Genomic DNA, 26,664 nt, shown 5'->3' on the forward strand with positions numbered 1-26,664 from the left:
CGGGCGGGGCGCAGGCCGGCAGCGGGGAGGCGCCGGCGTCCGAGCCCCGGGCCGGGCCGGGAGCGCCGCGCGGGCCCCGCGCCGCCGCCGCGCCATGGCGGAGACCAAGATCATCTATCACATGGACGAGGAGGAGACGCCGTACCTGGTCAAGCTGCCCGTGGCGCCCGAGCGCGTCACGCTGGCCGACTTCAAGAATGTGCTCAGCAACCGGCCCGTGCACGCTTACAAATTCTTCTTCAAGTCCATGGACCAGGACTTCGGGTCAGTGGGCCGTGGGGGCCTGTGCGCGGGGACGGGTGTCCGCACCTGTCCGCGCCCGGGCAGGGCCTTGGGGAGTCTTGGGACTGTGACCGGGCGCCGTGCCTCAGCTCCCCGGCGGTGCCGCGCGTCCAGCCTGGCTGTGCCCTGAGCTGGGGACGCCTGGGGCCCTGGCTGCCTGCCCAGGAGCCTGGGAGCGCTGGGCGGTGGGGAGGCGAGGGTCCTCGTTTCTCCACCCGCTCTGGGCCGGGGCCTGTGTGGCTGAGTGTGTTGACTTGCCGGTGGTCAAGGTTCGTGGCCCAGGGTGAGCTTGGCGCTTGTCAGACTCAGGGTCCCCCTGCCCCCCTTCTGTGGAGGGCAGGTGCTTATAGGGCTGACCTGAAGGGCGTGTGATTCATGGGGCCTGGGGTCAGAGGAATGTGGGGGTGGGGTGGGGGGAGGGAAGGGATGAGGGCAGGGTCCTAGCTGCCCAGTGGGTCCACTGTAATTAGTATGGGGGAGAAAGGTGATCTCTGGCGGGCACAGATTTGTCTGTAGGAGTCTGCGGAAGTTTCCAGAGGCTCAAGAGAGCCTCCCTCTGGATCCCTCCTCCAGGGTCCTGAGAGTAAAGCAGAGGTTGAGGATCACTAGGGGCCATGGGTTGTCACCCCCCCACCCCCACCTGAAGGGCGCTCTCTGTTGGGCCTCTGTGCTTGTTGAGCCGCATAGTACTTGGGTTCCCGGGAGCAGCCTGGACCATCTGCTGACGCCAGAAGCCTCTGGGTCAGTGTCCCCATGTCCAGCCGTAGTGGCGGCTGCCTTGGTGAGGGGACTTCCCGCTTCTACTGGGCAGGGCCTCTGGGACGGGGAGCAGGAGGCCGGCTGTGCGCTTGAAGCTCTGTCTGAGGCCTGACCCAGCACAGCCGCGGGTAACTTGAGCCCCCAGCTCAGCAGTGCTGGGGGGGTGGGGTACTTAGAGGCCTCGTGGGCTGAGCAGGTGTGCCTGGCCGCCCTCAGGCAGCCCGTGTCCTTGTGTGTGACTGTGTCTCGGGACTTTGAGGCCATTTCCTGGATTCTCTGGTTTGCATGGACCCTGGGCAGCCCCAGGTCAGGTCAAGCGGGGGCCATTCAGCAGTTCTCTGGGGGGCCTGAGGGAAGTTTGGACAATTAGACTTTCTTGTTATCCACCGCTACTAGGGAGGGGCAGAGAGGGAGCGTGCATTCTCGGCAACCCTGGGTGGGCTGGGCAGTGGCCCCACCATGAGAGGGGTAGCTTCAGATCAGGGGCTGTGAGGACCACCCTGGTGAGCCTGGGCCTCCTGCCCCAGCCTACCATCCCACTGTAGGCCAGGCCTTGAGTTCCCCGAGCCTCTGTTCCCAGCCATGGTTGGCCACTTAGTAAGGGAAAGGGGAGTCTGAGGTGTGGCCCTGGCCACCTGCTCTGCGCCGGGTCCCACTCCCATCTTTGGCCGAGTGAGTGGGGGGTCTTGTGCCTACCTCCCACTTTTCCCATGCAGGTCACAGCAAAGCTGGGGAAGGTCCCTGGGGCTATGGTGGGCTGGCCCAGAGGTGCCAAGCTTTGGCTCTGGTGAGCGGTGGCACGGGGAGGAGTCTGGGGCCAGCTTTTTCACTGTGAGGCAGAGGTTGGAGTCCCTTGCTACCGGGGCTGCCTTGCTGATTCCAGGCCTGGATAGACTTGGCACTTAGCTCATCTGCCTGGCAGCAGCCCGGGTACCTCCATCTCTGGACCAGGAGCTCTGGTCTCTGAAGCCCTCTGTCTGTGGGTGGCGGGGCAGGGGGTGGGGGCTGGGCCTGACCCAGCCTCCCTGGGCGAGTGCCCACTCTGCCCTCTGCAGCCGGTCCATCTGGGCTCAGCGCCCCCAGTGGTGTTGGGAGGGTCCAGAGAGGCGCCCTTGGCACAAATGGCAGCGTGTAGAGGACCGTGACCCCTTGTCCTGGCGCTTGCAGGACCACGGCATGGGGGAGCTCTAGGGTCAGGAGGCAGGGGGCTTTGGGGGGAAGGGGCAGCCAGAGGCACAGTGGGAGCTGAGGATCCCTGACTTGTGGGGGCATGGGGAGCTTTCTTCGAGATCTCCTCTGTCGCGTATGAGCTTGCTCTGCCATCTTCCTGCTCCATGGCAGGAGTTTCGTGGGGGGGCCTTGTGCCTCTGAAGATAGGCAAGGGTTGGCCTATGGCAGGCTGTGGCCTCTGGGAGCCCTGGGGGTCCCCCTGTGGCTGTGCTTGGCTCTAAGGGCCCTGCTCTGGGCAGATTCCTTGCCAGGGCGAGTCTGCGGGGGTGGCGGGCGGGGCCGGACAGCCACAAGTTTGAGGCTAACTGGGATCTCGCCAGGAATTTTGAGGTTGGGGGCGTGGTGCTGGGGGGGGTGTGCCCCTGGGTGGGCGCCCCGAGGGTCGGCAGAGACTGTTTCCGAGGTCTGCTTTTCCCCCTGGTGAGGCCTGGCCAGGGAGGGAGCCCCAGAGCTGTTCAGAGGCATTTCCCCCATGCTCCACTGAGGCCTCCCCTGCCCTTGGCTCTGCCTGGAGCTCCCAGAGATTATGCTGGGTAGTGGTGGGCAGCGTCGTGCATCCTGAGGAAGGCACCTGTGCCCTTGTCCTGGAGGCTGTGGCACCCCCCCCACCTGCTGGCTGTTTTGGCCTAACTGGGTGGGGGCCTTGGTGCCCCCCCCGCTGCTCCAGGCCTCAGGTGGAAGGTGGGATGTCCTGTTGCACTGGGCTGGGGAACTTGGGTTCCTCCGGCAGGGGAGCAGGGACTCTGGGCTCTGGGGGCTCATTTATGCAGGGGTGAGGGGCACAGAGGCTCAGGCAGCCCTGGGTGATTGGTCACCTGGAGGCCCTGGCCAGGTGGGCCATCGGCCGCTGGGGGGGCCAGGCAGGCTCTGTGCAGTGAGGGCTGGGAGCTCATCTGCCGGCCCCAGGGTGAGTCAGAAAGGGCGGGGGCTTGGCAATGGCAGGGGAAGTCGGGCCACCTGGGCCACGGAACAGGAACCAGGTCCTTCCCGAGTTTCGGCTGCCGCTTTCACTCCCAGCCTGTGCTCTCCGCCTGCTGGGCCCCCAGGAGGGCTGGCCGCCTGGCTGGCTGTTGGCCGCAGCTGGCAGAGCCCCAGGTGGTGCTAGGCCCCCTTAGGTCTTCTTCTGGTGGCCCCTCTTGGGGGACCTCAGCTGAGTCCCGGGCTGGGTCCCAGGCTCCCCGGGGAGCTTGTTCTGTTCAGCTGTGGTGTCTGCATTGGTTGGAGCACCAGATACAGGGGCTTCTCTTCCTGCTGCTTGCCTACCTCTCTGCTCCCTGCGTGGCTGGCGCGCAGAGGGGCGTGTCAGAGGGTTGCTGGGGGATACTGGCAGGGTGCCCCCCCGGTCCTGGCTGGCCCTGTCTCTCCTGTCTTCTGAGGCCTGAGTGGTGGGTGGTGGACCTGGGCCTCGCTCCCTTGGAGGAGTGTGGTGTGCCCGCACCGTGGAGGCCTCCTGCCACCTGTTCTTGTCCAGGACTGGCAGAGTCCCGGTGTCCAGGCTCAACAGGTCACAAGGCTGCTTCCTGCCTGTTCTCCTGGCTCCTGTTTTTCTACTGGGCCCGAGTCCCCGGTGTGGCAATCCCACTGTGTTGGGCAGGGCTGGGCTCGAGGAGGGTAGGGCGTCGGGGTGCCTCCTGCTGCAGGCCTGGCCTTGCCTGCCCTGATCCCTGGGCCTCAAGGAGGCCACAGTGTGGGGTGCATCTGGGCCATAACCCTTGCCTGCCCCTCCTCCCGGCCCTTGTGAACCATGCTGGCTGCTTCTTTTCCCAGCCCTTTGGATCTGACAGCTGACCCTGTGTCCACCTGGTCTGACCCCAGTGGCGCTGCCTTACCACCCCGTTAGCGTTGCTTTGGCTTTCTGTGTCCTGCCTGGGTACCGTCCCCGCCCCCACACCACCAGGCCAGGGGCTGGTTGCCGGCCTCTGGGGCTGGGACTTCTCCGTGGGCCCAGCAGCCTGTGCCTGGCCGTCCTTTCAGGCCTTGAGTTGGGCTGTTGCCGAGAGTGGGGTCTGCTTCGTCTCCGTGGCCAGGCGGACGGGCCAGGCGGGCGGTGGTCTGCCCTCCGTGTGCACGTACAGGTTTGCGTGCCCTCCTACCGCAGCCTGCCTGTGCTCGTGTGGTCTGCGTGTGCTCACGTCTGTATTGAGGCCTGTTGTGAATCAGGCCCTGTTCTGGGGTGGGGCTGGGTCTGGGGGGTGGGGAGGTGCAGAGAAGAAGCCAGACAGAGCCCCGCTGTCATGGAGCCACACTCCGTGGGGCACAGAGGCACAGAGCAGGGCAGACGCTTGCATTATAGGGGTGACGAGGTGACCATCTGCCACTCGAGGGTCGGGGGTTTGGACTCCTTCTGACCTGGGCCCTGGGAGGTGTCCACAGAAGGATGACAAGGGTCCCCAGAAGGGATTGCCGCAGGCGGGGGCATCCACACAGACTGACGTCTGGGCATGTGGCTGGACAGCCTGGGCTGGCACGCACCCTGGATGGGAGTGTGGGGGCGTCTTCCCTCCAGAGCCCGCTGGTGGGAGCCAGCTCTCCTGCAGGTGGCCTCACGGCACTGTGTGTCCACAGAGTGGTGAAGGAGGAGATCTCTGATGATAACGCCAAGCTACCCTGCTTCAATGGCCGTGTGGTCTCCTGGGTGAGTCCATGGGATGTTGGCAGAAGGGTACTTGGCTAGGGAGGGGTCTGGGCTTGGCTGAACCCGTGTGGGTGGGGGGTAGGCCTGCAGGCTGGCGGGTATCCCTGAGCCGTTGCTGTCCTCTGCAGCTGGTCCTGGCCGAGGGCGTACACTCAGATGCCGGGTCTCAGAGCACTGATGGTCACACAGACCTGCCCCCACCTCTTGAGAGAACGGGCGGCATCGGGGACTCCCGGCCACCCTCTTTCCAGTAAGGACGGTGCGGGGCTGGGGGGGCTGAGCCTGGTGGTCCTGAGGGGCCTGCTGCCTACCAGGCCTGTCAGGGGAAGAGGTAACTAACCAGGGACCCGTGGTCAGTAGAAAATGGTCAGTGGAGGAGGGGTGGGCAGGGAGGTCCAGTCTGGGCAGGTGTGTGGGTGGGAGAGGAGGGAAGGAGCCGGGAGGGTGTCGCAGTGTAGGCAGTGCAGACTGCCCCAGCGCACCCTCTCTTGTGGGCACAGCCCCAACGTAGCCAGCAGCCGCGATGGGATGGACAATGAGACTGGCACGGAGTCTCTGGTCAGCCACCGGCGGGAGCGAGCCCGACGGCGGAACCGTGAGGAAGGTAATGAAGCCGCACCCTAGACATACCCAGGACCCTGTGGTGCACCCTACGACCCTGCCTCCTCCCAGTAGTGCCCCCAAACCAATGGGGGTCCAAGAGTGAAGGTCCTAGGCCTGTCTGCCCAGGACTCCAGGGACACTCCCCCCCCCCGCCCCCAGCAGCCCCACCGTCACCTGGCGGGCTCCCAGGTCAGTTGGTGCTTGAGGCCACATAGGGAACTCCATGGCCAGCTCTCCTACTTGCTGTCCCCACAGTTGCCCGGACCAATGGGCACCCAAGGGGAGACCGGCGGCGAGACCTGGGGCTGCCCCCTGACAGTGCCTCTGCGGTTCTGAGCAGCGAACTCGAGTCCAGTAGCTTCATCGACTCCGATGAGGATGACAACACAAGCCGGTGCGTGGGTGTGTGCGTGCGGGTGTGTGTACAGGTGCTATAGGTGTGCGTGGGTGTGTGTGCACAGGGACGTGTGCGCGGGTGTTACAGGTGTGCGTGGGTGTGTGCGCACAGGGACGTGTGCGTGGGTGTGTGCGCACAGGGACGTGTGCGCGGGTGTTACAGGTGTGCGTGGGTGTGTGTGCACAGGGACGTGTGCGCAGGTGTTACAGGTGTGCGTGGGTGGGCGCATCCAGATGTGTGTGCAAGCATATCCCAGGTGTGCACAAGCATGCCTGTGTGTGTCATGGGTGTGCCTGCAGGGCATGTGTGTGCACATGGGTGTGTGAGCAGGCGTGTGCACAGTCCTGTCGCATGTGGGTATGCAGATGTGTACGGGTGTGTGTGCACATGCGTGGGGGTGTGTGATTCCAGGAGTGTATATATACAGGGATGGGTGTGTGCACGCGCACACGGGTTCCACAGTGTTTGTGTGTTCATCTTGCCTGAGTGGTGCTGCACGAGGTGCGGAGCTGGTACGTGTCATGGGGGTTGGGTCATGTCCGTGCCGGAGCTGAGCCTAATCCTGGGCAGACTGTACCCCAGCTCGTCCCAGGCGGACCCGGCTGGGGGTGTCCGGGGAGCCGGCGCCTGGGTGCCCTGTCCTCCGCCCCGCCCCTGCCTTGCAGTCCTGGGCCAGGCCCCTAACTTCCCTGCCCCTCCCCTCCCCCAGCCTGAGCAGCTCCACGGAGCAGAGCACGTCCTCGAGGCTCATCCGGAAGCACAAGCGGAGGCGACGGAAGCAGCGCCTGCGGCAGGCGGACCGGGTAGGTGGTGGCGGGGCAGGGGGTGGGGCGGGGGGCGCCCCATGAAGCCCCTGCCCCCCGGCCCTCACTTGGGTTGCCCTGCAGGCTTCTTCCTTCAGTAGCATCACGGACTCCACCATGTCCCTGAACATCATCACTGTCACTCTCAACATGGGTGAGGCCTTCTTGGGGTCCCCCGCGGGGTGCTGGGTCCCCTGGCTGGGCTGCCCCCTCAGGGGGCGCCTGCTCACCCCTCGCCCCTGCAGAGAGGCACCACTTCCTGGGTATCAGCATCGTGGGCCAGAGCAACGAGCGGGGCGACGGCGGCATCTACATCGGCTCCATCATGAAGGGCGGGGCCGTGGCGGCCGACGGGCGCATCGAGCCGGGGGACATGCTGCTGCAGGTGTGGGGCTGCGGGGAGGAGCTGGGGGTGCCGCGAGGCCAGCTCGCCGAGCCGCCACGCTGAACCCCTCACCCCCCAGGTAAACGACATCAATTTCGAGAACATGAGCAATGACGACGCTGTGCGGGTGCTGCGGGAGATCGTGTCCCAGACGGGGTGAGGTGTAGGGGCGGGCAGGGGCGTGTCTGGGGTCCCTGCGGCTTCGCCTGTATGACCCGCTGCACCCCACAGGCCCATCAGCCTCACGGTGGCCAAGTGCTGGGACCCGACCCCCCGGAGCTACTTCACCATCCCGAGGGGTGAGTGACCCTGCAGGGCTGCTACGGGAGGGGGGGTGAGGGCACCTGCCCAGCCTGAAGGTCCTTTCCTCTGTGCCTCTGTGCTCCATCATGTGCTGCCATCCATCCGTCTGTCTGTCCGTCCATCCATTACCACACGGCGGCCACCCAGCTGACCCGGTACGGCCCATCGACCCCGCCGCCTGGCTGTCCCACACGGCGGCGCTGACCGGAGCCCTGCCACGCTACGGTACGAGCCCCTGCTCCAGTGCCGTCACGCGCACCAGCTCCTCCTCACTAACCAGCTCTGTGCCCGGCGCTCCACGTAAGTGGCAGCTCAGGGGAGCAGGGACCCGAGGCCCCAGGGCGCCCACCTAGCACTGTTGCAGCGGAGGGCCTGCACGTGGATGGATGTGGCTGACACGTGTGTGTGTGCCCTCACGCACGCCCTCCTTCCAGCTGGCTGGCAGATGCCTGGAGGGGTCAGGCCAGCCCTGGGGACCCCCAGAGAGGAGAGGCAGGGCTTGCGCCTGGCCCCCACCCGGCTTTCCTGCAGCTAACACAACTAACAGCCCTGAGCGAGCGGAGTGGGGGAGGGGAGGAGGCCTCTCCCTGTGGGGCTCTGGTCTGCAGGGGCGGGGGTGGCGTGGCCTCACCTGGGTTTGGGCCCAAGATCCTGACGAAGCATCTGCAGGGGTAGGGGACAAAGACCTGACCCCCCTTGCTCCCCGCCCCTGTGAGGGTCTGTGCTGTGGTGGGATTGGAGCCCACAGTCGCCGGATAGCCTCACGGCCTGGGCTCTGTGACCACAGACCTGACCCAGAGCTGGGTCCCCACGGTGGGCCCCGCGGCCCATCCCAGCCCTCCCTGCCATTGGCTGCTCAGGGCTGAGGGCGGGGGCTGTGCCTTGCAGAACTGGAGGAGACGCCTCTGACGGTGAAGAGTGACATGGGGGCCGTGGTGCGCGTCATGCAGCTGCCAGACTCGGGCCTGGAGATCCGAGACCGCATGTGGCTCAAGATCACCATCGCCAACGCCGTCATCGGTGAGGGGTGCCACAGGGCTCGCTCTAGGTGGGTGGGCCGGGACCCCAGGCTCTGGGCCCTGACGCGTGCTCCGGGTCAGGGGCGGACGTGGTGGACTGGCTGTACACGCACGTGGAGGGCTTCAAGGAGCGGCGCGAGGCTCGCAAGTACGCCAGCAGCATGCTGAAGCGGGGCTTCCTGCGGCACACGGTCAACAAGATCACCTTCTCGGAGCAGTGCTACTACGTCTTCGGGGACTTGTGCAGCAGTGAGTGGGGGGCTGCGGGGCGGGGGTCCCCCGAGGGCCCACCCACACTGCCCTCACCCGCCCGCCCCTCCCGCCAGATCTCGCAGCCCTGAACCTCAACAGTGGCTCCAGCGGGGCCTCGGATCAAGACACGCTGGCCCCCCTGCCCCATCCGGCCGCCCCGTGGCCCCTGGGTCAGGGCTACCCCTACCAGTACCCAGGCCCCCCGCCCTGCTTCCCACCTGCGTACCAGGACCCTGGCTTCAGCTATGGTAGCGGCAGTGCAGGAAGTCAGCAGAGTGAAGGTGAGAGCCTGCTGGGTGCCCAGCTCCCCACTGTCCCTGCCGCCTGGCTCTGCTGTGTGTGCCCGCCCCCCTGTCCCGTGCGCTCCTCCTTGCTCTGTGCTGAGGCCCTGGGTGAGCTCCTTCTGGAAGGGGTGAGTGGTTCAGGAGGATGGGGAGAACTCGGCAGACTTGGGGGCTGTGTGTCGCGGGGGTGCTGATGTTCCAGGTGCAGCAGAAGCAAAAGGCCAGGAGATGGGCTGGGGAAGGACGGCAGAGAGGTCCCAGGACATGATGGAGGACAGACCCCTGCCCCCAGTACCTGCAACCTGGCCTGGAGCCAGAGGTGGACAGTCCCACAGACAACTGGGGACCCACCCTAGGATGTATGGAGAGCTGAGCAGGAAGCTCAGGGGCGTCCCTGAGGAGGGGGCTTGTTAGAGGAGTGGCCTGAGGCTGTTGGTGTCACTGAAGCCAGGGGACAGAGGTCAGGCAGCCAGCCTGGTAGAGGCAGATAGGGATGGGGGAGAGAGGAGAGCAGGTCAGAGGGCAGTGGTGGCCCAGAGGAAGCTGGTGCTGGGCGCCTGCAGATCCTGGACAGGCCCGGCTGGTGGCGGCATGTGCCGCAGGTGGGAACGGGTGTCCGGGCCAGGCCTACTGTGTAACTCGTGCTATCCCTTGCTTTGTGCTGAGCAAGCCTTAGACTGAAGGACTAGCGGAGTGGACCCTCCGGGCCGGTAAGCCAGGGTCCCGCCCGGCGTCCCTCTCGGCATGTTCCCGGCCAGCTGGCCTTCTCAGGGTCCCCGCTCTTCCTGGGAGCCCAGGACGGGGGCTGAGCTGAGTAGCTGGCCAGGGCCTTGGGGCTGGACGGAAGGTGGGTCTTGGGGGTGGGGGGCCCAGGATGGCCAATGGGAGCACCGGGCACACGGGGCCTCACTTGGGCCTCAGGCTCTCAGCTACAAGATCAGGCATTGGGGTGAGATGGGGGGCACTGAGCTGGCCCCAGAGTGTCCCTGCCTGCCTGCCTCTGCTCGCCCTGCCTCCCCGCTCCCCCCGGCCTGCTGCTGCTGCTGCTCTTGCTTCTCTGAGTGGGGCCTGCCCCGCTCTCCTGTCCGCACGGCCGCCCCTCCCGCGCCCACCCTGCTTGAGACCACCAGGTTCTGTCCCTGGTTTCCCTGGCAATGGCCGGTCGTCCTGGCAGTGATGTGGCGTGACACTGAGCATCTCATTCCTGTCCCCTGTCCTCGACTCCAGGAAGCAAAAGCAGTGGGTCCACCCGGAGCGCTGGCGGGAGCAGCCGGCGGGCACTGGGCCACGAGAAGGAGCGCCGGGCGGCTGGAGCTGGGGGCAGTGGCAGCGAGTCGGACCACACGGTGCCGAGTGGGGTCGGGGGCAGCAGCTGGCGGGAGCGTCCGGCTAGCCAGCTCAGCCGGGGCAGCAGCCCACACAGCCAGGCCTCAGCTGCTGCCCCGGGGCTACCCCCACTGTACCCCTCAACAAAGGCTTACTCAGTGGTGGGGGGGCCACCAGGGGGGCCGCCTGTCCGGGAACTGGCTGCTGTTCCTCCAGAGCTGACAGGTAGCCGCCAGTCCTTCCAGAAGGCCATGGGAAACCCCTGTGAATTTTTTGTTGACATCATGTGACTGAGGAGAGAGTGCCTTCAGCTCGGCCCCGAGGTGGGGGAGCTGGTGGTCCTGCCCGCTCCTGCAGGAGGGCATTGTCTCTGGGGCTCGTGTGAGCTTGCCTTATTGGTGGCTGTCCTGGGTCAGGCCAGCCTGTGCTTCCATGCACGCAAGGGTCCATGTCAGGGGGCCCAGGCCTGGACAGAGTGGGAGCAGGCTGGGCGAGGGGCTGAGGGCAGCCCAGACCACCATGATCTGAGTTCAGCAGTCCGTCCATTCCTATTTGGAGCAGCTTGTGTCCGTGCAGACCCTGTGCCCTTGGGGTGTGCCTCAGGGACCCCCCGCTTGCCTAAAGAGCGGTGCACAGAGCCCCAGACTAAGCTGAGGAGTGGCTAGTGGGCCTGCGCCCCCTCTTTGCTCAAATCACAGGCCCCACCACTCTTGCCTGGGCTGGGTTGGCCTTTCTTGAAGGTGGAATCAGAGCCCCCAGGCTCCTCTGTGGATGCCCAGGGTAGGGATCTAATTTATTTATTTATTGCCTGGCCTGTGTGCTCTGGGGGAGGTGGTGGCCAGCAGCCCGCCCCCCACCGGGTCTCAGACTGAATGCAGGGACACAGGTCCCATCTGAAAGTGGGAGGGTTGGTGAGGGGGTAGATGGGAGGGGGACGTGTTTCGGCTGGTGGTGGTGGGGATGTGACCCTGAGGGGCAAGGGGCCCAGATGCACACAGCTGCTGCAGGGGCAGCGTGTGGGGAAGAGGGGGTAGCCAGCCCACTCCTCCTTGCTGCCCTCGGGTGGCTGCCCACCCTCTCACGCCGCTTCCTTCCTGGAGTTTCTGGCCTGCACACATCTGCGCTGTAGATACTGTATCAAGTCGGAGTGTCCGTCCAGATAGTTAATAGAGCTGCTTCTGTGTAAATGCTATTTTAAAGACTAAAAAGCATTTAATTTTATGGGACTGATGTGTGGTCTGTGTCTCTTCTCTTCTCCGGGGTACCTTAGAAGGCTGGAGTGTGGGGGCTTGTCCAGCCTCCCCAGGGCCCGGCTGAGAGCTGACTGAGGACTGGCCAGGTGCTGTCCTCTGGGTCCCTGGTCCGCACCAGGGCTCTGTCCCTGGTCCTGGCTTCTGTCAGGGTCCTAGTGGCTGGTCTTCTGTCCGTGGTGCTAGCTCCTGGCTCCAGGGGTCTTGGCTATGGGTGCTGGCCTTGGTGCTGACCCAGGCTCTGTCCACGGTGCTGGTGGCCATCTGATCCCATTTTACCAGCTCAGGCCGGGCCACAGAGAGAAGAGGAGGTGGGGTGTGCTCCCCATCCTCCCCCAAGTGGGACCCCACCCTACTTACCATTCCTGTCCCACTCTGGGGGCCCACGGTCAATTGAATGCCCCTGCAGAGGGGTCAGAGCAGCTCCAACCCACCCACTAACCTCCCATTCCTGTGATGCTTGGATGGGTGCTGACTGGAGGCTCCAGTCTGGGCCTGGCCAGGCAAGTAATGCCCAGCTTGGACTTCAGGTGATCTGGTTGGGGGCTCTCCTGAGCTCTTGGCATGAGCTACAGGAGCCCTGAGGAATCTTTCTATGGGCCTCTTTTTTGGACCAGTGGGACTGGGTCACATGGGTAGGCCCTGGCCAGGGCTTGTCTAAGACCTGCAGAGCTGCTCTGGGGCCCCAAGTGGGTGCTTCAGGTCCAAGGATCGCTGTTGCTTCAAGAGCAGCAGTCAGCCTGCCGTCAGGATCTAGGGCGGGGTGGTCTCAGCAGTTGGGGAAGTCTGGGGTTGCTTCATAGAAACTGGGTGTGCGCGCATCGCAGCTAAGTCTGGGTTCACTGGGGTGAGGTCCCTGGGTCAGGGGTCACTTGTTTTTGCCTCGAGTCTCCTGCCCCCCAGTACCACTGCTGCACTGTACTCCGGCATCATCTCCCAGGAAGAATGCAGGGGTGTTGAGCTCCGGCCGCCACAGCAGCAGGTAGCACTTGGGCAGGTGGAAGGTGGCCAGGATGCCCAGGGCACAGAAGAGGATGGCACCCATCTGCACCGTGGGCTGGTAGGCCACGTGCACATTGGCAAAGAGGGGCACAAAGGAGATCCAGGTGATGAAGTAGGTCAGCATGGCAAAAGTGAGGCCACGCGCGCCATTGTAGTGGCCCGGCTGGCTCTGCACCAGGAAGGTGCCCAGGAAGCAGAGGAAGGCCAGCACAGCATTGGTGGCGTGCACCAGGCCAAAGCTGACCCAGGAGCGCACGCGGCAGTGCACCAGCGCCTCTGTGGGCAGCACCCACCAGTCCGTCACCACCTCTGGCGGGAAAACCACCAGGTACCAGGCACACAGTGCCGCTTCTGCCAGCAGAGCCAGTAGCACCACCAGCCAGGCCCAGGGCCCCTGCAGGCGGCCACGCAGCTGCTCTGCCCAGCTGGGTGGCAACTCCGAGCGCACAAATATCTGGGCTGCTTGCAGGAAAAGTGTGCTCAGGCAGCCAGTAAGTGGAACGTGGAGCAGTGGCTGCTGGGCCAGGCAGCTGGCAGGGCCTGGCCGGCCAGGGAACAGGAGGATGCTGAGGCAGACGAAGCCCAGGCAGGCCAGGCCAAAGCAGGCCCATGGCCCACCTGAGGCCTGAACCAGTGGGCTGTCCCAGTGCCAGATAAAGAGCCCCAGGGCTGCCAGCACCAGGCCCAGTGCCAGGCCCAGCAGTATAAGCAAAACCAGCACGGCTGGCTCCCCCCATGCTAGGAATGTCGGCCTGCGGGGGAAGCAGCGCGTGCTCCGGTCTGGGGACCACTGGTCCCGCTCACACTGGGTGCAGAGGAGGTCATCTGTGGTGTGGGAGGAAAGAAGGGGCACTGGTGGGGGGCACTGGCCCCTCGGTCTCACTCCCACCCACTTGCTCTGGCCTCAGAGTTGGTCGTGGAGCCAGGACACAGACCGCACGTGTCCCTGGTCCCAACTCATCCTCAGCTCATGCAGGCCTGGGAGAGCTGCTCACCTGGGCTGCGCTGGTAGCTGCCGGCCTTGCAGTCCATGCAGTCATAACAGCAGGAGTGGAAGCCTTTCACTCGGCGCACCTGGCCCTCCCTGCACTGCCGGGAGCACTGGGACACAGGCAGCTGGCACGGGGCCTTGGGGCTCAGGTTGTGCTTGGCTGGGCGTGCCCCCAGACTAGGGATGGTCCCCCCCACCCCGTCCCCCCGACCCCACCCATCCCCCCTGACAGAGCTAGAGCTTGTTCCTGGGTGAGGGGGGCTCACCTGGTTCCCTGGTGTGTGCCAGGACAGCTGGGAGTGCCAGAGCTTCAGGCGGCCATTAAAGACTCCGACAGCGCGCAACTCGGGTGTCGGGTCCTGCCACACCCACAGTTTTAGGTCATAATCCATGTTCACGTTCCCGCTGGCATCGAACTGCAGTGCCAGGCCACGTGCGTGGAAGGTCATGTTGTACATGTTCTCGAGGAGCTGGTGGGTGGGTTGGAGCAGGTGGAGGGAGTGCTGAGCCAGCAGCTGCCTCCAGCCCTAACTCCGCACGGAAACTCCTCCTCGGGAGCATGGGCAGTGGCGGGGGGGGGGCTCCCCGCCCTTACCTGCCAGGGCCGCACAGGCTCCCGCGGGGGGCAGCCTGAGGCAGTGCAGAGCAGAGTGTTGTGGAGGGCTTGGGCCACGCCGTACACGGCCGCGTAGGCGGCGAAGGTCTGGTGGTGCAGCAGCCCCGCAGACACGTCCTCCAGCGTGATGTGGTCACACTGCGGGCAGCGTGGCCCCACCACGTGCTCCTCTAGGCCTGGCTGTTCGGCGTCCAGTGAGGCACAGAAGGCAGGGTCAGCCGCCAAGGCCAGGCGGCTGCGCACGTAGGATGGAAACTCGGGCATCGGGGCGCCCTGCTGGAGGAAGCCGAGCACGGTGCCCACCGTGGCCAAGCCGGGCAGCGTCATGACCAGGTCCGAGGTCAGCCAGGCCTCGCTGGCCACCCACACCTTCGGCGAGAGCCTGCGGCGGATGCTGTAGCTGAGGAGGGTGTGGGCCGCCCGGGCGGAGGAGAAGAGCACCAGCACCTGCACGCGGCTCTGGTTCACCTGGCGCAGCAGGTCCTGCACGGAGCCCAGCCGCAGGCTGCCTGTGTGCGGCAGCGGCACCAGGCCCTCGTGCGCGATGCAGATGCCCCTGGCATTGGCCAAGCTGGAGAAGAGGCTCAGGCCCTGCCGGCCGTACTCGTCGTCGCTGCCCACCGCAGCCACCCAGTTCCAGCCCAGCTCCTGCAGCAGCTCCACCATAGCCTGGGCCTGCGCGCGGTCACTGGGCACCGTGCGGAAGAAGGACGGGAAGGTTTCCCGGTTGCTCAGCCGGTCGGTGCTGGCCCCGTAGCTGACCTGCAGGGACAGCGAGGCAGCTCCTGTGGTGGGGCCTCCTGCGGGCAGGGCCGGCGGGGGCCGGGGGCCCCAGGGGGCCGGGGGGCACACCTGAGGCATGAGGAAGAAGCTGAAGAACTTGCCGGTGACGAGGGCGAGCTCGGACGAGTGGGGCCCGATGACAGCCAGCACGCGCGGCTGGTACTGCGTGTAACTGCAGTAGGCTGTGATGTCGCAGCCGCCTGCCTTGGCCATGAACATGAGGCTGGGCTTCATGGCCACCACGGGCTCTGAACACGTGTCGAAGAGGTCACAGCCCAGACGCAGCCCTGGCAGCAGGGTGGACCCATTGTTGATCTCCTCCACGGCCATCTTCACGGCCAGCGCCCAGAGCAGGCCGAGGGACGAGAACCTGCGGCCACACAGGGCTGTGGGCGGCCAACACCCTGTCCCCACTCGGGAGCACCCCAGACCTGAGCCACCCCCACCCTCGTCACCTTTGCTCCCCACCCCCCCACCTCCCTACCTGGTGCACACGGTGGCATTGGGTTGTGTCCTGCTGCCCAGACCAGCATCCTCAGCTGTGCCCAGGGGGAAGAGCCCGCCCAGCACGTAGTCCCCTTGCATCCTGAGCTGCTGGGATAAGCACAGTGGGGCTCCTGCCCCGAGGCCCGAGAGAGCCGTGAGGCCCAGGAGAGTCCAGCCTAGCATGGCAGGTGCCAGCTTCCAGCAGGGACGGTGAATGAGAGAATAGGACGGGGGGCCCTGATATGATGACTTGGGGCAGGGGAGAGCAGAGGATTTGCTTAGCAAAATCCTCACCTGCCCTCACCTGCCAAGCCCAGGGGCCCCTGGGGACACCCTTGCTTTCCTAGGCCCAGTGGGTTTGTGCTCCTTGCACTCTTTGGTCCTGATGCCACCCACCAGGCTCTCTGGCTGACAGTGACCTGGGCAGGCAGGCTCTGAGCATCCGCGGACCATGATCTTGTTACCTGGCTGTGCCCAAGCCCCTCTGTACCCTTCCCTTTCCTGGAAGAGAGGAGGGACACTCAGGACTTCTCCGCCAGAGGATCCTGGGGTCTCCAGCTGCCTGGAGGTGGTACTGGTGTCCCTAGTAGTAGGGATAGAAACACATCTTCCAGCCCTGGGCAGGACTGTTAGTAGTGGGGGGAGGCTGCGGGGGACGGGGGGATGCAGGCATGACTACACCTGCAGGCTCAGGGCAACCAGCCAGGAGGGCAGCAGCTGGCTCTCCATCCTGTGGCTGGGCTGGGGCGGGGGTGGGCAGATGGTTCCCAGGATGGGGACTGTGGGAAGACAGTGCAACTTGACGGTCTGGGCTGTCGCTCTGTTCAGGGTCTGAGGACAGAAACTTCAGGGACCCTGAGCCTGGATCTGCCCACACCCTGCCTGGGCTCTTAACACAGCAGGTGCCTCCCTCGGGGGATCGCAGGGCTGTGCACGCAAACAAGGGAGGAAAGGCTGTAACCAAATGGGCCTCTGAAGCTGGGTCAGCACCAGGTGTGTGCAGGTGAGCCCGATGGATGTGCCGGCTGCAGTTTCTCCCTAGCCTCTGGGTGCCCCAGGGATGTGACACGAGGCTCAGGTGTGGGGGTGCCCATGAGGCACCCAGAGGAACGAGGGAGGCTACCGACACCCCTGCAGTGGAGTGGGAGCTCTGGGTGGTCTCAACCCTGGCGAATGTTTACAGGAGATCGTCTGGGATCTGATCTTTGCTGCCTGTGGGGAGGGACCAAGCTTCACGGCATGCTCGGGGCACGCACACGTGTGCGGAATACACACTCAATGCACGGTACACACATGCATGACACACATGCTGCGTGTGGCTCCGGCATGCCTGTACGCACATGGGTGCACACATCAGCCTTCACGGTCACCTGCCTTTGTGGGCACCACACAGTGCTATGGTCTGTGCGGGACAGGCCCAAGCAGCAGGCCTGGAGGTGGCGGAGGGGACCCAGCACTGGACACTGTTTGGGTCTGACACTGGGGTGTCCAAGAGCATGCTGCCCAACACATATCCTCCTTCTGTCCCAACCACTGCTGAGGCTCAGAACAGCTCCCCTGCACAGGCTGCAGGCCGGGAAGGTCTTTCTTCTCCCTACAGGCTGCGCAGTTGGCCTCAGACCTGCCCTTCCAACCCAGCCCCAAAATGTCCAAATGTGGACATATCCCAAAATGTGGATAATGACATGGACCTTGGTGGGGGCTCGGGGGACACAAGCACAGACAGGTAGCATCCCCCTGCCCCATGGTGGCCAGGATAGGCCTCACGTCCCAGTGGCTGATGCGTGGGGTTACATCCCTCCTCCCTTCAGGAAGTAGCTGCCTGCCGCATGATTACCTCCACCTAGAGGACACTGCCTGCTCTGTAAGTGGCATTTATTGATGTTGGAGAAACCATCACCCGATTACACTCTCCCAGGGTCTCTGCCAGCTGACACGTGTGCACGTCTGCTGTGTGGTGGATACGGTTCCCTCGGCTTCGAAGGGCCTGAGCTCACAGTGAAGAGCCAGTAGAAGAGGCCAGGCCCCCAAGTGCTGGGTGATGGCTGGCCTGTCGGCTAGGCTTCTAGTCCAGGCTCCCTCCGTGCACCGTCTCTTTCTGGCCCTCCTGAGCTCTGTGGGGCAGGGCGGAGGGAACACAGCCTCTTGCCGGATGACGGGGGGCTAGCCCCGGACCAGCAGAGCTGTGGGCTGTGCTGTGCAGATTCACAGGTAGCTGCCTGGGGGGGTACCTGATGGACGGGGTGGCCGCTGATGAGAGTGCAGAGAGGCGGGGTGGGCCTCCCCTCTCCACTCAGGGCTTCAGCTCCTGGCTCTTGCTGCCAAGGACATGTGGGTCCCTGTCTAGTAAGGAGGTGAGCGATGGGGAGAGAGCCTGTGTTGCCAACACCTGCCCAGGGGTTCTATCCCTGTCCTGGGGACGGCCAGCCCCTCGTGGAGGGGCCCAGGGGTACCTGGGTGCGGACACTGAGATGGGCCAGGGATGGACAAGCACCTGCTGAATGTGCTTGCCGGGAGCAGGATGAAGTCTCTGTGCCACAGGGCCCTGGGACTTTGCCCCATTTCACGACTTGGCTCACGGGCAGGGGCCGCTTCTCTGGGTTTCCCATGAATGTTGATCCTGCCCCTTATCTGCCCTGCCTTCTGCACCTCAACATCTAGGTGAGACCCGACTGGACACAGGTGTATCTCAGCTGAGGGTAAAGCAGAGATGCTCCCGGCAGAGCGAGGTGACAGGGGAGGAGTAGACTGCCGCGGCCCGCGTCCTCTGCCATGGCCTGTGCACCGCAGGCTTGAAGCATGGCCTGGGTGGGCCACGCTGGGCCCAGGGCTCCAGTCAAGCTCAGCGAGCACAGGACAGTGTTCTTCCCATTCCTGGGGCACCCACACATCTCCATGGGGGTACTGACGGGTGCTGGCTGCCCTCCTCCCCCGCCCCGGCCCGCTGGCCCTCAGGGCAGATCCAGCAGGGAATGCTTGGCATAAAGCTCCTGGGAGACACTGTAGACTCGCTCAATGAAGGGCAGGGCCTCGCCCAGCATCTCCACAGCCTGCTGTGGGGATCCCACGTTCATGGCCTCCAGGAAGACCTTGCGTGTGGGCAACGTACAGAAGGCCACAGTGACAGCCCGGCGGATAATCCAGGGGTGGTAGGCCGCCAGCGAGGCGTTGTAGGAGTCGGTGCAGAGCACAGCCGTGCGGGCGTCCTCGGGGCTGGTGCGCAGGCCTTCCAGGAAGAGCTGTAGCCAGCGCAGGGCACGGTGCAGCCGAAGCACCGTCCGGCAGCCCGAGTCCGGGTGGCGGGAGCGCCGCGTCAGGTCCACCAGCTGGTTGCCCACCTCATAGGCCACCATGGCCTGCAGGCTGTTGTAGTGCTCCCGCTGGGGGCCGCTGCGCAGACGCTCCATGATCTGCAGCTTCGCTGTGACATCCTTTGAGATGAAGGAGAAGATGGCACCCAGACTGTTCAGGAACCTGCTCAAGGGGAAGCAGGAGTTCAGCCCGGGTGCAGGGGAGCCTGCCCCCCCCCCCCGCCTCCTGGAGCACACGCGCCCCTGCAGGAGCTGCCGGCCAAAGGGTGAGTGAGAGAGGCTGACCAGCCCCAGGCAGGCGGGAGCCGGCTGTGCCTAGCACCCAGCGCAACACATGGGAGGGGTGGGGCCCCACAAGGCAGTGCCCCCCCCCAAGCACCTGACTAGACCTCTCCAGCCGGCGAGGTAGTGATCCAGCAGCACCTCCTCCTTCTCGTTGAGACACTGCTTGAAACTGACCAAGACGACCCTCAGGTTGAAGTCCGACTCCAAGCCATCCATTTCTCAATACGCGCTGAAACACGTGGGAAGTCAGGCTGCTGGGTTGTCTCCCTACGAGTCAGCTCACTCCTTGGGTCACTGTTTTGGGGGGGAGGCGAGAGCAGTCAGAAAACAACTGCTGGGATCCAGCTGCCCCCCACTAAAAGCCCACATTGGGCCCCGTGCCTGCGTCAGTGCCCTTCTCCCCAGAAGCCTACTTCCTTCTGCCTGGGCCACAAGATCGGACACAAGGACCCAATGCTGCCCCGGGCCTGGAACACATGCCCACAGACCTTAGCACGGCCCCTCCTTGTCACTCAGCCTTGTCAAACCACTCTGCTACATCTTATCGATGGCAAACATCTTCACTCACGTTTTTTGGCTCGTTTATTGTTTGTTTCTCTCACCAGAGTCAAACACCAGAGCCACGTCTCTGCCCAGAGCCAAGCACCCTTCCAGGGTGGGTGGCCCATGAGACAAACAGCCAGCCCTGCCTGTCAGGGCGATATTCTTGGAGAAAGCCGGGAAAGTCCAACATGGTAGCTAAAAACAAGATGAGTACTACGGAAGGTGGAGGGCCGGGAAGGGTGGCCAGGTGGGCTGGGCACTTCCTGGCTTTTCTGCTGCGTCCTGGGCCAGAGCAGAGGCTCCAAGGTCAGCATGGCCTGACAGACACCGATCTTTTCACTCCTGCTGGAGCGGTACAGGTGCCATGCAGAAGGGCAGCTGGGCCAAAGGTCTGAAGACAGCCACAAGGCCCTCCCCCACCCCCAAGGAACCTTCCAGAAGTGCCTGAGGCCAGAGTCCCACCCTGGATTCTGCTCACATTCATACAGTCCCTCCATAAACATGCAAGTGCCCACACACTGAATGGGTGCCACTGGGCAACCCAGCCTCTGTCCTCCTGGGCGCCTAGGGCTGGCACTGGGGTTGGGCTCTGACAATCCCTGGGGACTCAGCTGCATCTCGCCACCCAGGATGCCAGGGGCATCTGATGGGGCCTAGTGGCTGCTGAGGCCCTGGAGGCTCCTGGCATTGGGCTGAGCCCCCAGAGGTGAGCTCACCCTGTCTTCAGGTGTGGGGGACAGTCGTGCCTGGCCTCAGGAAGAACGGGAGCTCAAGAGACTTCCGGCCCGCCCCTCCCCTCTCTCAGGGCCTGTCTTCCGTCCCTGAGGCCTTCAGGGCTACCTTCCGGGACACCAGACATCCTGTGCGCCTGGCCTTCCTGTCTAGAACCTGAGCCAGCAGCGCAGAGGAGCTGCTGGGAGCTTTTCAGAACTTGCAAACAACAGGAAGGACACGGGCTGTGTAGCCCGGGCCAGGCAGCCTGCCAACTCTGGGGAGGTGATGCAGGGCACCACCAAGGCTCCCCCCAGGGTCAGCCCACAACCCCAAGGTCAAGTCTCGGCAGGAGGGCTGCCTTAGCGCCGCCCCTCTGTGGCTGACAGCAGGCTGAAGGCCCTCGGGAGAAGAAGGCACCCAGCCTAGCCCCACACCCCACAGGCCCAGCGGGTAGGACTGAGGCCCTGTGCAGTAAGCCCTGCAAGTCCTGCTCGGGAAGGGAGCTCCAGGTGGCGCCAGGCTCGGACCCCGCGCTCCGGTAGAGCCTAGTCCTGGGCAGGTCCCGCTCCAGCCGAGGCCCAGGGATTAAGCAGAGGCCCGGCGACCTGGGCGGCGTGGAAGCCAGGCCTTCGGTCGCCCCCTCCCACGCCTGGCCCCTTGGCGATGCCCAGGCCCACCTGCCGAGTTCGGTTGAGCTCTGCTCCCCGCCCGGGGCCCGAGCCTGGGGCCCTCCGGCTCACCTGCGCCGCCGCCGCCCCCAGCCACGGCTGCCGCTGGACCCGCTGCCCCGCCCCCGGCCGCCTCCCTGACGCCGGGGATTGGTTACCGGCTGCCCAATCCGGAGGCTCGACGCGTGGGCAGGCGTTTCCGGCGGGCGCACCGGAAGCTGGCGCCGTTGGGGCTGCGCCTGCGCGATACGTCGCCGCGGGTCGGGGAGCGGCGCGTCAGAGTCTGGGGTTTGGGTGTCGTGCGGCCGCGGTGTTTCTGCCGGCTCGGTGGGGGCAGAGACTACGGGTGTGGGAGCGCGCCCGGCAGCATGCCCGAGATCAGGGTCACTCCCCTGGGTGAGTGAGGCGCGCTCGGCCGGCCTCGCGGGCGCGGGGCGGGCGGTGGTCCGGGGACGAGCCGCGGGGGCGCCGAGGGCTGGCCGGGGTCGCCGACCAGCGGCTGCCGTCCGCGGAGGTCTCGGGCCGGCTCCGCCTCCCGAGGGTCGGCTCGGGGGTCGGCCGCTGCTGTGCTGCTGCGTCCCCAGCTCTTCTCGCCGTGAGAAGAGGGTGGGTTACGCCCTCCAGACGCCGACCCCGAGAGCCCCGGCCTGCGACCTCGCCGCGCCGGCTTCTGTCCACGTGCACTGATGCCTGAGGTGGCCCTCGCTGCTCTCCTGCGTCGGTCTCGCACCCGGTACCTGCGGCTTCCCGTTTACCCAGTCCAGCCGTCCACGCGCCGTTCAGCCTTGTCTCACCCGGGCTCTGCGGCGGCGTTTGTTTTGTTTTGTTTCTAAGGAAGGTTTGCGTTTTGTAGAAGGTGTAAAAGCCCAAAGAGTGCAGAGCACCGAAGTGGGGAAGGTCCCTGGGAGCCCAGGGCCCCAGGAACAACGGGGGTTATCAGGTTGCGTTCTGGAGGCCAGCCCTCTAGCGCTCTCTGGGCGTTCTTCCTGCACTGTGCTCTGTGCTGCCCAGGACCCTGCCTCCTACACTGGGCCATGCGTGGGGAGCGTTTTCCTGTGCAGATGCTCCTCACAGCTCTGCATGCGTCCTCATGCTGTGAGTTCCTCACCATGCAGCACCCCCGGCCCCGCGTGGGGACACTGAGCTGTTGAACATCTCTGCTCCACGTGCGGGATAGATCCCTCCCTCAGCAGCCTCTCATAGCTTTTGGCACGGGTTCCCCTCTGGCTGCTGTGACCCAACACTCCCCTGCCTTTGGCGCCCCTCCAGGGGCGTCCTCGGATCATGCTTTCCCAAGTGCTCCTTCACAGTTTGGCTTTCTCACCACTCACTCTCTTCCAGCAGTTCTTTCTGCTGCTTCTCTTACCCCAGTCTGCACCTGGGTGTGCTCCCAAGGCCATAGCACGGTCAAAGCAGAATTCCTTCTCTTTTGTCTTCCTCTGCCAGCTTCTGCCTCCTGGCTCGCTGGTCATGTGGGCCAGGTGCAGAGAGGCCTGGATCACTCCTGCCCCACAGGCTTTGCACGGCCGCCCCTCCCATCTCCTGGCTGTCCCTCTCCACCCTGCTCAGAAGTTATTTTAAGGAGGACTTCCCCTGGTGTGGATCTGGACATTTCTGTGTCCCCTCCCCTGCCTTAATCTTCTCCAGGGCCTAAACTCTACCTGATGGACTCAGTGTGTGTCTTATCTACATGGTCATTGTTTCCTTTCCCTGAAACACAAACTCCGCAGACGTGAAGTCATCTTTGTTTTCTTCTGAGTCCTGCCTCTTTGTGCGTGCTCTAGACTCTGTTCCCCACATCTGCGGCCCTGTTTGGGCCACTCTCCTTGCTCCCTGGGGTGGTTGTGATTCCGGTTGGGAGTAGAGGCCAGTGCCTAAGAACTGAGCTCTGGAGTCCAGAAAACCATTCCTGGCCCCATGCTTAGGGTCCGTGTGTCCATGGGGTGATCCCATGACTTCTGTGCCTTCACATCCTCTGTAAAGAGGGGCAGCCCTCCCCTTAACCCCATCACAAATGTCTGGAGGGTCTCTGCGCTAGGCACAGCTCTAGGGCTAAAGGTGCAGCAGGGAGCAGACGGCTGAGACCCTGATGTTGTCCTGCTGGGGCAGGAGCAGGCTTATGAGAAATCTCCAGGCCTTTGGCTAGGCGGCCTGAAGCCTGCAGACGAAGCTCTTGGCTGGGATCACCTACTGTTGTCACGGGTCACTGAGGCTTCTCAAGGACCAGTCTGGGTCCTGCTCTGGGCCACCTTGATGTGTGTGGCGCTAACAGAAGGCGCTGGCTCTGGCTGGCAGACGGAAGGTTGTAGGATCAAGATGGAAAGCGGGTCGTTTGCTATCATCAGGCCCTGCAAGGCTGCGTGCCTTTCTTCTTGGGATTCCAGACCCCAGAGGAGGTGACAAATGGCTACTGGAGGTGGCTGGAATGTGGCCTGCTGGGGCTGGAGCAGATGGGTAGGGCTTAAAGTCAGGAACGTGGATAGGACTCGGGTTAAGTTCTGGGCTCTGGGTGCCCTGCGGGGGTGTGGTGGAGAGCCATCTGCATTGTGGCCGCCGTAACTGTCATTGCTGGACAGCTCGGGCCAGGTCTCCCCATGGCTAGGCTAAAGCCACACAGGTGTCCCTCTGCAGGGACACCACCTGGAGGTGCTTGATGCCTTCTGGGAGTAGGTCCTGGGGGAGAGGGCTCCATAGCCCCATAGCCCAGGTGTGCCCCCAGTTGAGTTTTCAAGAGGGGCAGTGATGCCCTGTGGGGCGCCGGCTTAGCCCTGTTAAGTGCCAGGACCACAGTCCAGCAGCACCGGCTACACAGCCCCGGCCTTTGAAGGTTCCTGTCAGCCACAGCAGGTGGGCTGCCCCCTCGAGAAGTGGGGGTCTTGTTCCACCTGATCTGGGTGGCAGTGGCAGGGCCTGAGGCTGGAGGTGTGGTGGGGGAGGGCATGTGGTCTGGAGCTCCCTTGGCAGCCTTGGCACTTTGCCCCAACCTGCACGTTTCCCTGGCCTGAGCGTAGAGACGGTGGTGCTGCTGCTCGCCTCACACGTCATCAGCACAGCAGCGTGGGGCTTTCCTAGACCACTGAGGGTTCTGCAGGGTCAGGGACCCAGAGTTCCCAGTGGGGTTGTGAGGCAGGCGGCTGGACCTTGTTCTTGGAGCGGGGCGGTGCTTGCAGCAGTGGGGAGAGGGCTGTGGGCGCGGCAGCACCCGTCCCATCTTGCTTTCCAGGGGCCGGCCAGGATGTGGGCCGGAGCTGCATCCTGGTCTCCATCGCAGGCAAGAACGTCATGCTGGACTGCGGAATGCACATGGGCTTCAATGACGACGTGAGTCCTGAGGGAAGGCGGCCTGGAGGGACCTCATTCAGCTGCTCCTTGTTGCTGTTCTCAGCAGGGCCCCAGGCTTTGGAGCCTCGGAGTAGGGACTCTGGGAAAGTGGGCAGTGGCAGGAGGCGGGTGGGCCTGGGGTCACTGCATTCCCTGGCAGGCTCCCCACCATCACTAGACAGATGGGGTGCCCCGTGTGGAAGGCTTGGTTTGTGCCAGAGCAGGGTCTCTTGGGCTCCCGTGGAGTTACGGGGCAGCCCAGTGGTCCCCAGGCAGGCCTTCTTGCTGGGTGATGGGTTCTGGCAGTTTGTTCCCTCCCTGTGTTCTCGGAGGCTGTGGGCAGTCAGTGGTCATGCTGTGGCTGGCCAGGCTCAGCCTCTGCCCTCGTTCCCCACTCCTGGGAGCCACTCTCCGGGGTGCTGGCAGACCCAGGGCAACTGTGTTCTGACCCTTTCTCTTGGCTTGCCAGAGGCGCTTCCCTGACTTCTCCTACATCACCCGCAGTGGCCGGCTGACCGACTTCCTGGACTGTGTGATCATCAGGTGGGCGCCAGTGGGCTGTTAGTGTTGTGTGGGTTTGCATCTGGCCCACCTTGAGGACTCGGGAGCCCAGGAGAGCCACTCGGGGCCTGGGAAGGCTGCAGGCTGTGGGGTGTCACAGGCCCGGGTTCTGCTCTAGGTTGTCTATGTGGCACACCCCCAGAGCTGCCCCTCCCTGACTCTGGATGGTTTGCCTGAGACCTAAGTGTCCACGGTTGCTCCTTAGTGGGCTTTGGTGGGCATGGTGGAGCAAGGGGCACACTGTGCCGTGTGTGCCTATTGCCTCTGCCCTGAGTGTCACGGATGAGAGCCCTGAGCCCCAGCTGCCCCAGGAAGATGGGGCTGTGCTTGGGCAACCGACCCACGGCAGGGAGGCCATCCCCATCCCGGTCTGCTCCATTCATGGACGTGCAGCATTCCCTTCCCTCTGCCCCGGTGCCACCTTGCTGTGGTTCACATGCCGTGGGGTCTTCCTGCCCATCCGCCAGAGATGCTAACTGTCTGATGCCCTGTCCCTTTCTTAGCTACTTGTCATTACTCTATAGAACATGTGTCTGTCTGACGTGAGCATTATCTCGTCAATGCCCACTGATTTATTGGACATTTAGATTCCAAGTTCCAGGAAGGTAGTAGTTTTTGTCACTCTGTGGCACTGAGGTGGTCATCTGATGCGCCCTAGGGAGTCAGTGTACCAGTGAATGATTGGGTGGAATGACCATGAGTCTGTGCTGGTGTGGAGCCTGTGGAGGGGGCAGGCTTGGTTGGGGAACAGTGGCCCTGGGCTGACCTGTGTTGTACCCGCAGCCATTTCCACCTGGACCACTGTGGGGCACTCCCCTACTTCAGTGAGATGGTGGGCTATGATGGGCCCATCTACATGACCCACCCCACCCAGGCCATCTGCCCCATCCTGCTGGAGGACTACCGCAAGATTGCTGTGGACAAGAAGGGCGAGGCCAACTTCTTCACCTCCCAGATGATCAAAGACTGTATGAAGAAGGTGGTAGCTGTCCACCTCCACCAGACGGTCCAGGTCAGGGTCCTCGCAGACCCCGTCTCACTCTGTGTCGGGTACTGTCCACCAGGAGGCAGCAGGGGGCAAGCGCATGCGGTGCTGCCCCAGAATCTAGGTCCCAGCCCAGATTCCGGTGCACACAGGGCAGCGTGCCAAGCACCTGTCAAGCACGTGGGACCTCTGCTGCTCTCCCGGCTTTGTCTGACTGCGTCCGGGAGGGTGTGCTGGCTGGGGCGTGGGGGGCAGAGACTGGACATGGAGTGGGCAAGCCCTGAAGGGCAGCCTGGGCTGTGGGGTTTGGGGTTTGCCTCAGTAATTGTTGTGTGTGGGTCAGCAAGGAAGTGAAGGGTTTTAAGCGCGCAAATGCGATCAGATCGGGTGAAATGTACCACAGAGGTTGTGGGTTTGTCTCTTTCTCCTTAGAGTCAGTAAGTTTCGCTTGTTAGTAGGTATCTGTGTATTTTCAGGTACTTCTGGTTGGACTTACTGTCAGCACGGTGTGTGTGTCCTTCATATACTTTTAACCTTAAAGTCTGTGTTCTGGTAATACCACAGCGCCCTCACCTTCCTGTCTCTGACTGTTGCCATAGTATGTCTTTTTCCATTGTTTTCCTTCCACCTTGACTGCACTGTGTGTGTGGGTTTGTTCTTAAGATTTTATTTATTTGGGACGCCTGGGTGGCTCAGTTGGTTAAGCGGCTGCCTTCGGCTCAGGTCATGATCCCAGTGTCCTGGGATCGAGTCCCACATCGGGCTCCTTGCTCGTCAGGGAGCCTGCTTCTCCCTCTGCCTCTGCCTGCCATTCTGTCTGCCTGTGCTCGCTCTCTCTCCCTCTCTCTCTCTGACAAATAAATAAATAAA

At 63.9% G+C, this 26,664-nt stretch overlaps 4 protein-coding genes across 12 annotated transcripts in view; 2 read left to right on the forward strand and 2 right to left on the reverse strand.

Annotated features, from left to right (window-relative positions):
• The first annotated feature begins 49 nt into the window (after positions 1–49).
• On the forward strand, positions 50–11,504 carry LOC111154625 (dishevelled segment polarity protein 1). 2 transcript variants are annotated; one of them, XM_022514356.1, is made up of 15 exons: positions 50–264; positions 4,837–4,906; positions 5,035–5,156; positions 5,407–5,510; positions 5,765–5,903; positions 6,616–6,709; positions 6,794–6,863; positions 6,955–7,094; positions 7,174–7,250; positions 7,326–7,393; positions 7,545–7,697; positions 8,286–8,417; positions 8,498–8,665; positions 8,743–8,949; positions 10,180–11,504. In XM_022514356.1, the coding sequence occupies exons 1-15, from the start codon at positions 95–97 to the stop codon at positions 10,566–10,568; spliced, it is 2,103 nt and encodes a 700-aa protein (XP_022370064.1). In that variant the 5' UTR covers positions 50–94; the 3' UTR covers positions 10,569–11,504. The 2 variants fall into 2 exon arrangements, with proteins under 2 accessions (XP_022370064.1, XP_022370065.1); XM_022514357.1 differs by having other exon boundaries at positions 7,545–7,622.
• On the reverse strand, positions 11,500–17,197 carry LOC111154624 (taste 1 receptor member 3). Its single transcript, XM_022514355.1, has 6 exons — positions 15,405–17,197; positions 14,990–15,290; positions 14,117–14,899; positions 13,788–13,991; positions 13,526–13,646; positions 11,500–13,355 (listed from the first exon to the last, which is right to left on the reverse strand). Exons 1-6 carry the CDS (start codon positions 15,587–15,589, stop codon positions 12,397–12,399), a joined length of 2,553 nt encoding a protein of 850 aa, XP_022370063.1. The 5' UTR covers positions 15,590–17,197; the 3' UTR covers positions 11,500–12,396.
• Positions 17,198–17,266: 69 nt separating this feature from the next.
• LOC111154626 (ceramide-1-phosphate transfer protein) lies at positions 17,267–21,051 on the reverse strand. Of its 4 annotated transcripts, none has more exons than XM_022514361.1 (3): positions 21,000–21,051; positions 19,097–19,231; positions 17,267–18,880 (listed from the first exon to the last, which is right to left on the reverse strand). In XM_022514361.1, the coding sequence occupies exons 2-3, from the start codon at positions 19,216–19,218 to the stop codon at positions 18,358–18,360; spliced, it is 645 nt and encodes a 214-aa protein (XP_022370069.1). In that variant the 5' UTR covers positions 19,219–19,231; positions 21,000–21,051; the 3' UTR covers positions 17,267–18,357. The 4 variants fall into 4 exon arrangements, with proteins under 4 accessions (XP_022370069.1, XP_022370066.1, XP_022370068.1 ...); XM_022514358.1 differs by having other exon boundaries at positions 19,097–19,296; positions 21,000–21,042; XM_022514360.1 differs by having other exon boundaries at positions 20,981–21,015.
• A 119-nt stretch (positions 21,052–21,170) lies between these two features.
• The window catches only part of LOC111154616 (integrator complex subunit 11), a 12,826-nt gene continuing 7,332 nt past the window's right edge, over positions 21,171–26,664 (forward strand). For 2 of the 5 annotated variants that reach the window (XM_022514322.1, XM_022514325.1), the window contains exons 1-4: positions 21,171–21,323; positions 24,151–24,248; positions 24,718–24,791; positions 25,593–25,821. In XM_022514322.1, coding sequence (XP_022370030.1) covers positions 21,296–21,323; positions 24,151–24,248; positions 24,718–24,791; positions 25,593–25,821 — 429 coding nt within the window. In that variant the 5' untranslated portion in view covers positions 21,171–21,295. Of the gene's footprint in view, positions 21,324–21,487; positions 23,775–24,150; positions 24,249–24,717; positions 24,792–25,592; positions 25,822–26,664 lie in introns of those variants that run through there. The other 3 variants (XM_022514324.1, XM_022514326.1, XM_022514327.1) reach the window with 3 other exon arrangements.

The sequence above is a fragment of the Enhydra lutris genome, unplaced genomic scaffold (genome assembly GCF_002288905.1).
Source record: "Enhydra lutris kenyoni isolate GAN:26980312 unplaced genomic scaffold, ASM228890v2 scaffoldscaffold38, whole genome shotgun sequence".
NCBI lineage: Eukaryota > Metazoa > Chordata > Mammalia > Carnivora > Mustelidae > Enhydra > Enhydra lutris.

What these genes read in the sequence shown, in the direction of transcription:
- LOC111154625 (XM_022514356.1), top strand. Translation starts at nt 95, where the DNA reads ATGGCGGAGACCAAGATCATCTATCACATGGACGAGGAGGAGACGCCG. An exon ending in ATGGCCGTGTGGTCTCCTGG is followed by an intron (nt 4,907 to 5,034) that starts GTGAGTCCATGG and finishes TGTCCTCTGCAG; the next exon opens with CTGGTCCTGGCCGAGGGCGT. An exon ending in CTACTTCACCATCCCGAGGG is followed by an intron (nt 7,394 to 7,544) that starts GTGAGTGACCCT and finishes GCGGCCACCCAG; the next exon opens with CTGACCCGGTACGGCCCATC.
- LOC111154624 (XM_022514355.1), bottom strand. Translation starts at nt 15,589, where the DNA reads ATGCTAGGCTGGACTCTCCTGGGCCTCACGGCTCTCTCGGGCCTCGGG. An exon ending in AGCCTGTGCGGCCCTGGCAG is followed by an intron (nt 13,992 to 14,116) that starts GTAAGGGCGGGG and finishes CCCACCCACCAG; the next exon opens with CTCCTCGAGAACATGTACAA. An exon ending in CAGCTACCAGCGCAGCCCAG is followed by an intron (nt 13,356 to 13,525) that starts GTGAGCAGCTCT and finishes CCCACACCACAG; the next exon opens with ATGACCTCCTCTGCACCCAG.
- LOC111154626 (XM_022514361.1), bottom strand. Translation starts at nt 19,218, where the DNA reads ATGGATGGCTTGGAGTCGGACTTCAACCTGAGGGTCGTCTTGGTCAGT. An exon ending in GGCTGGAGAGGTCTAGTCAG is followed by an intron (nt 18,881 to 19,096) that starts GTGCTTGGGGGG and finishes CCCCTTGAGCAG; the next exon opens with GTTCCTGAACAGTCTGGGTG.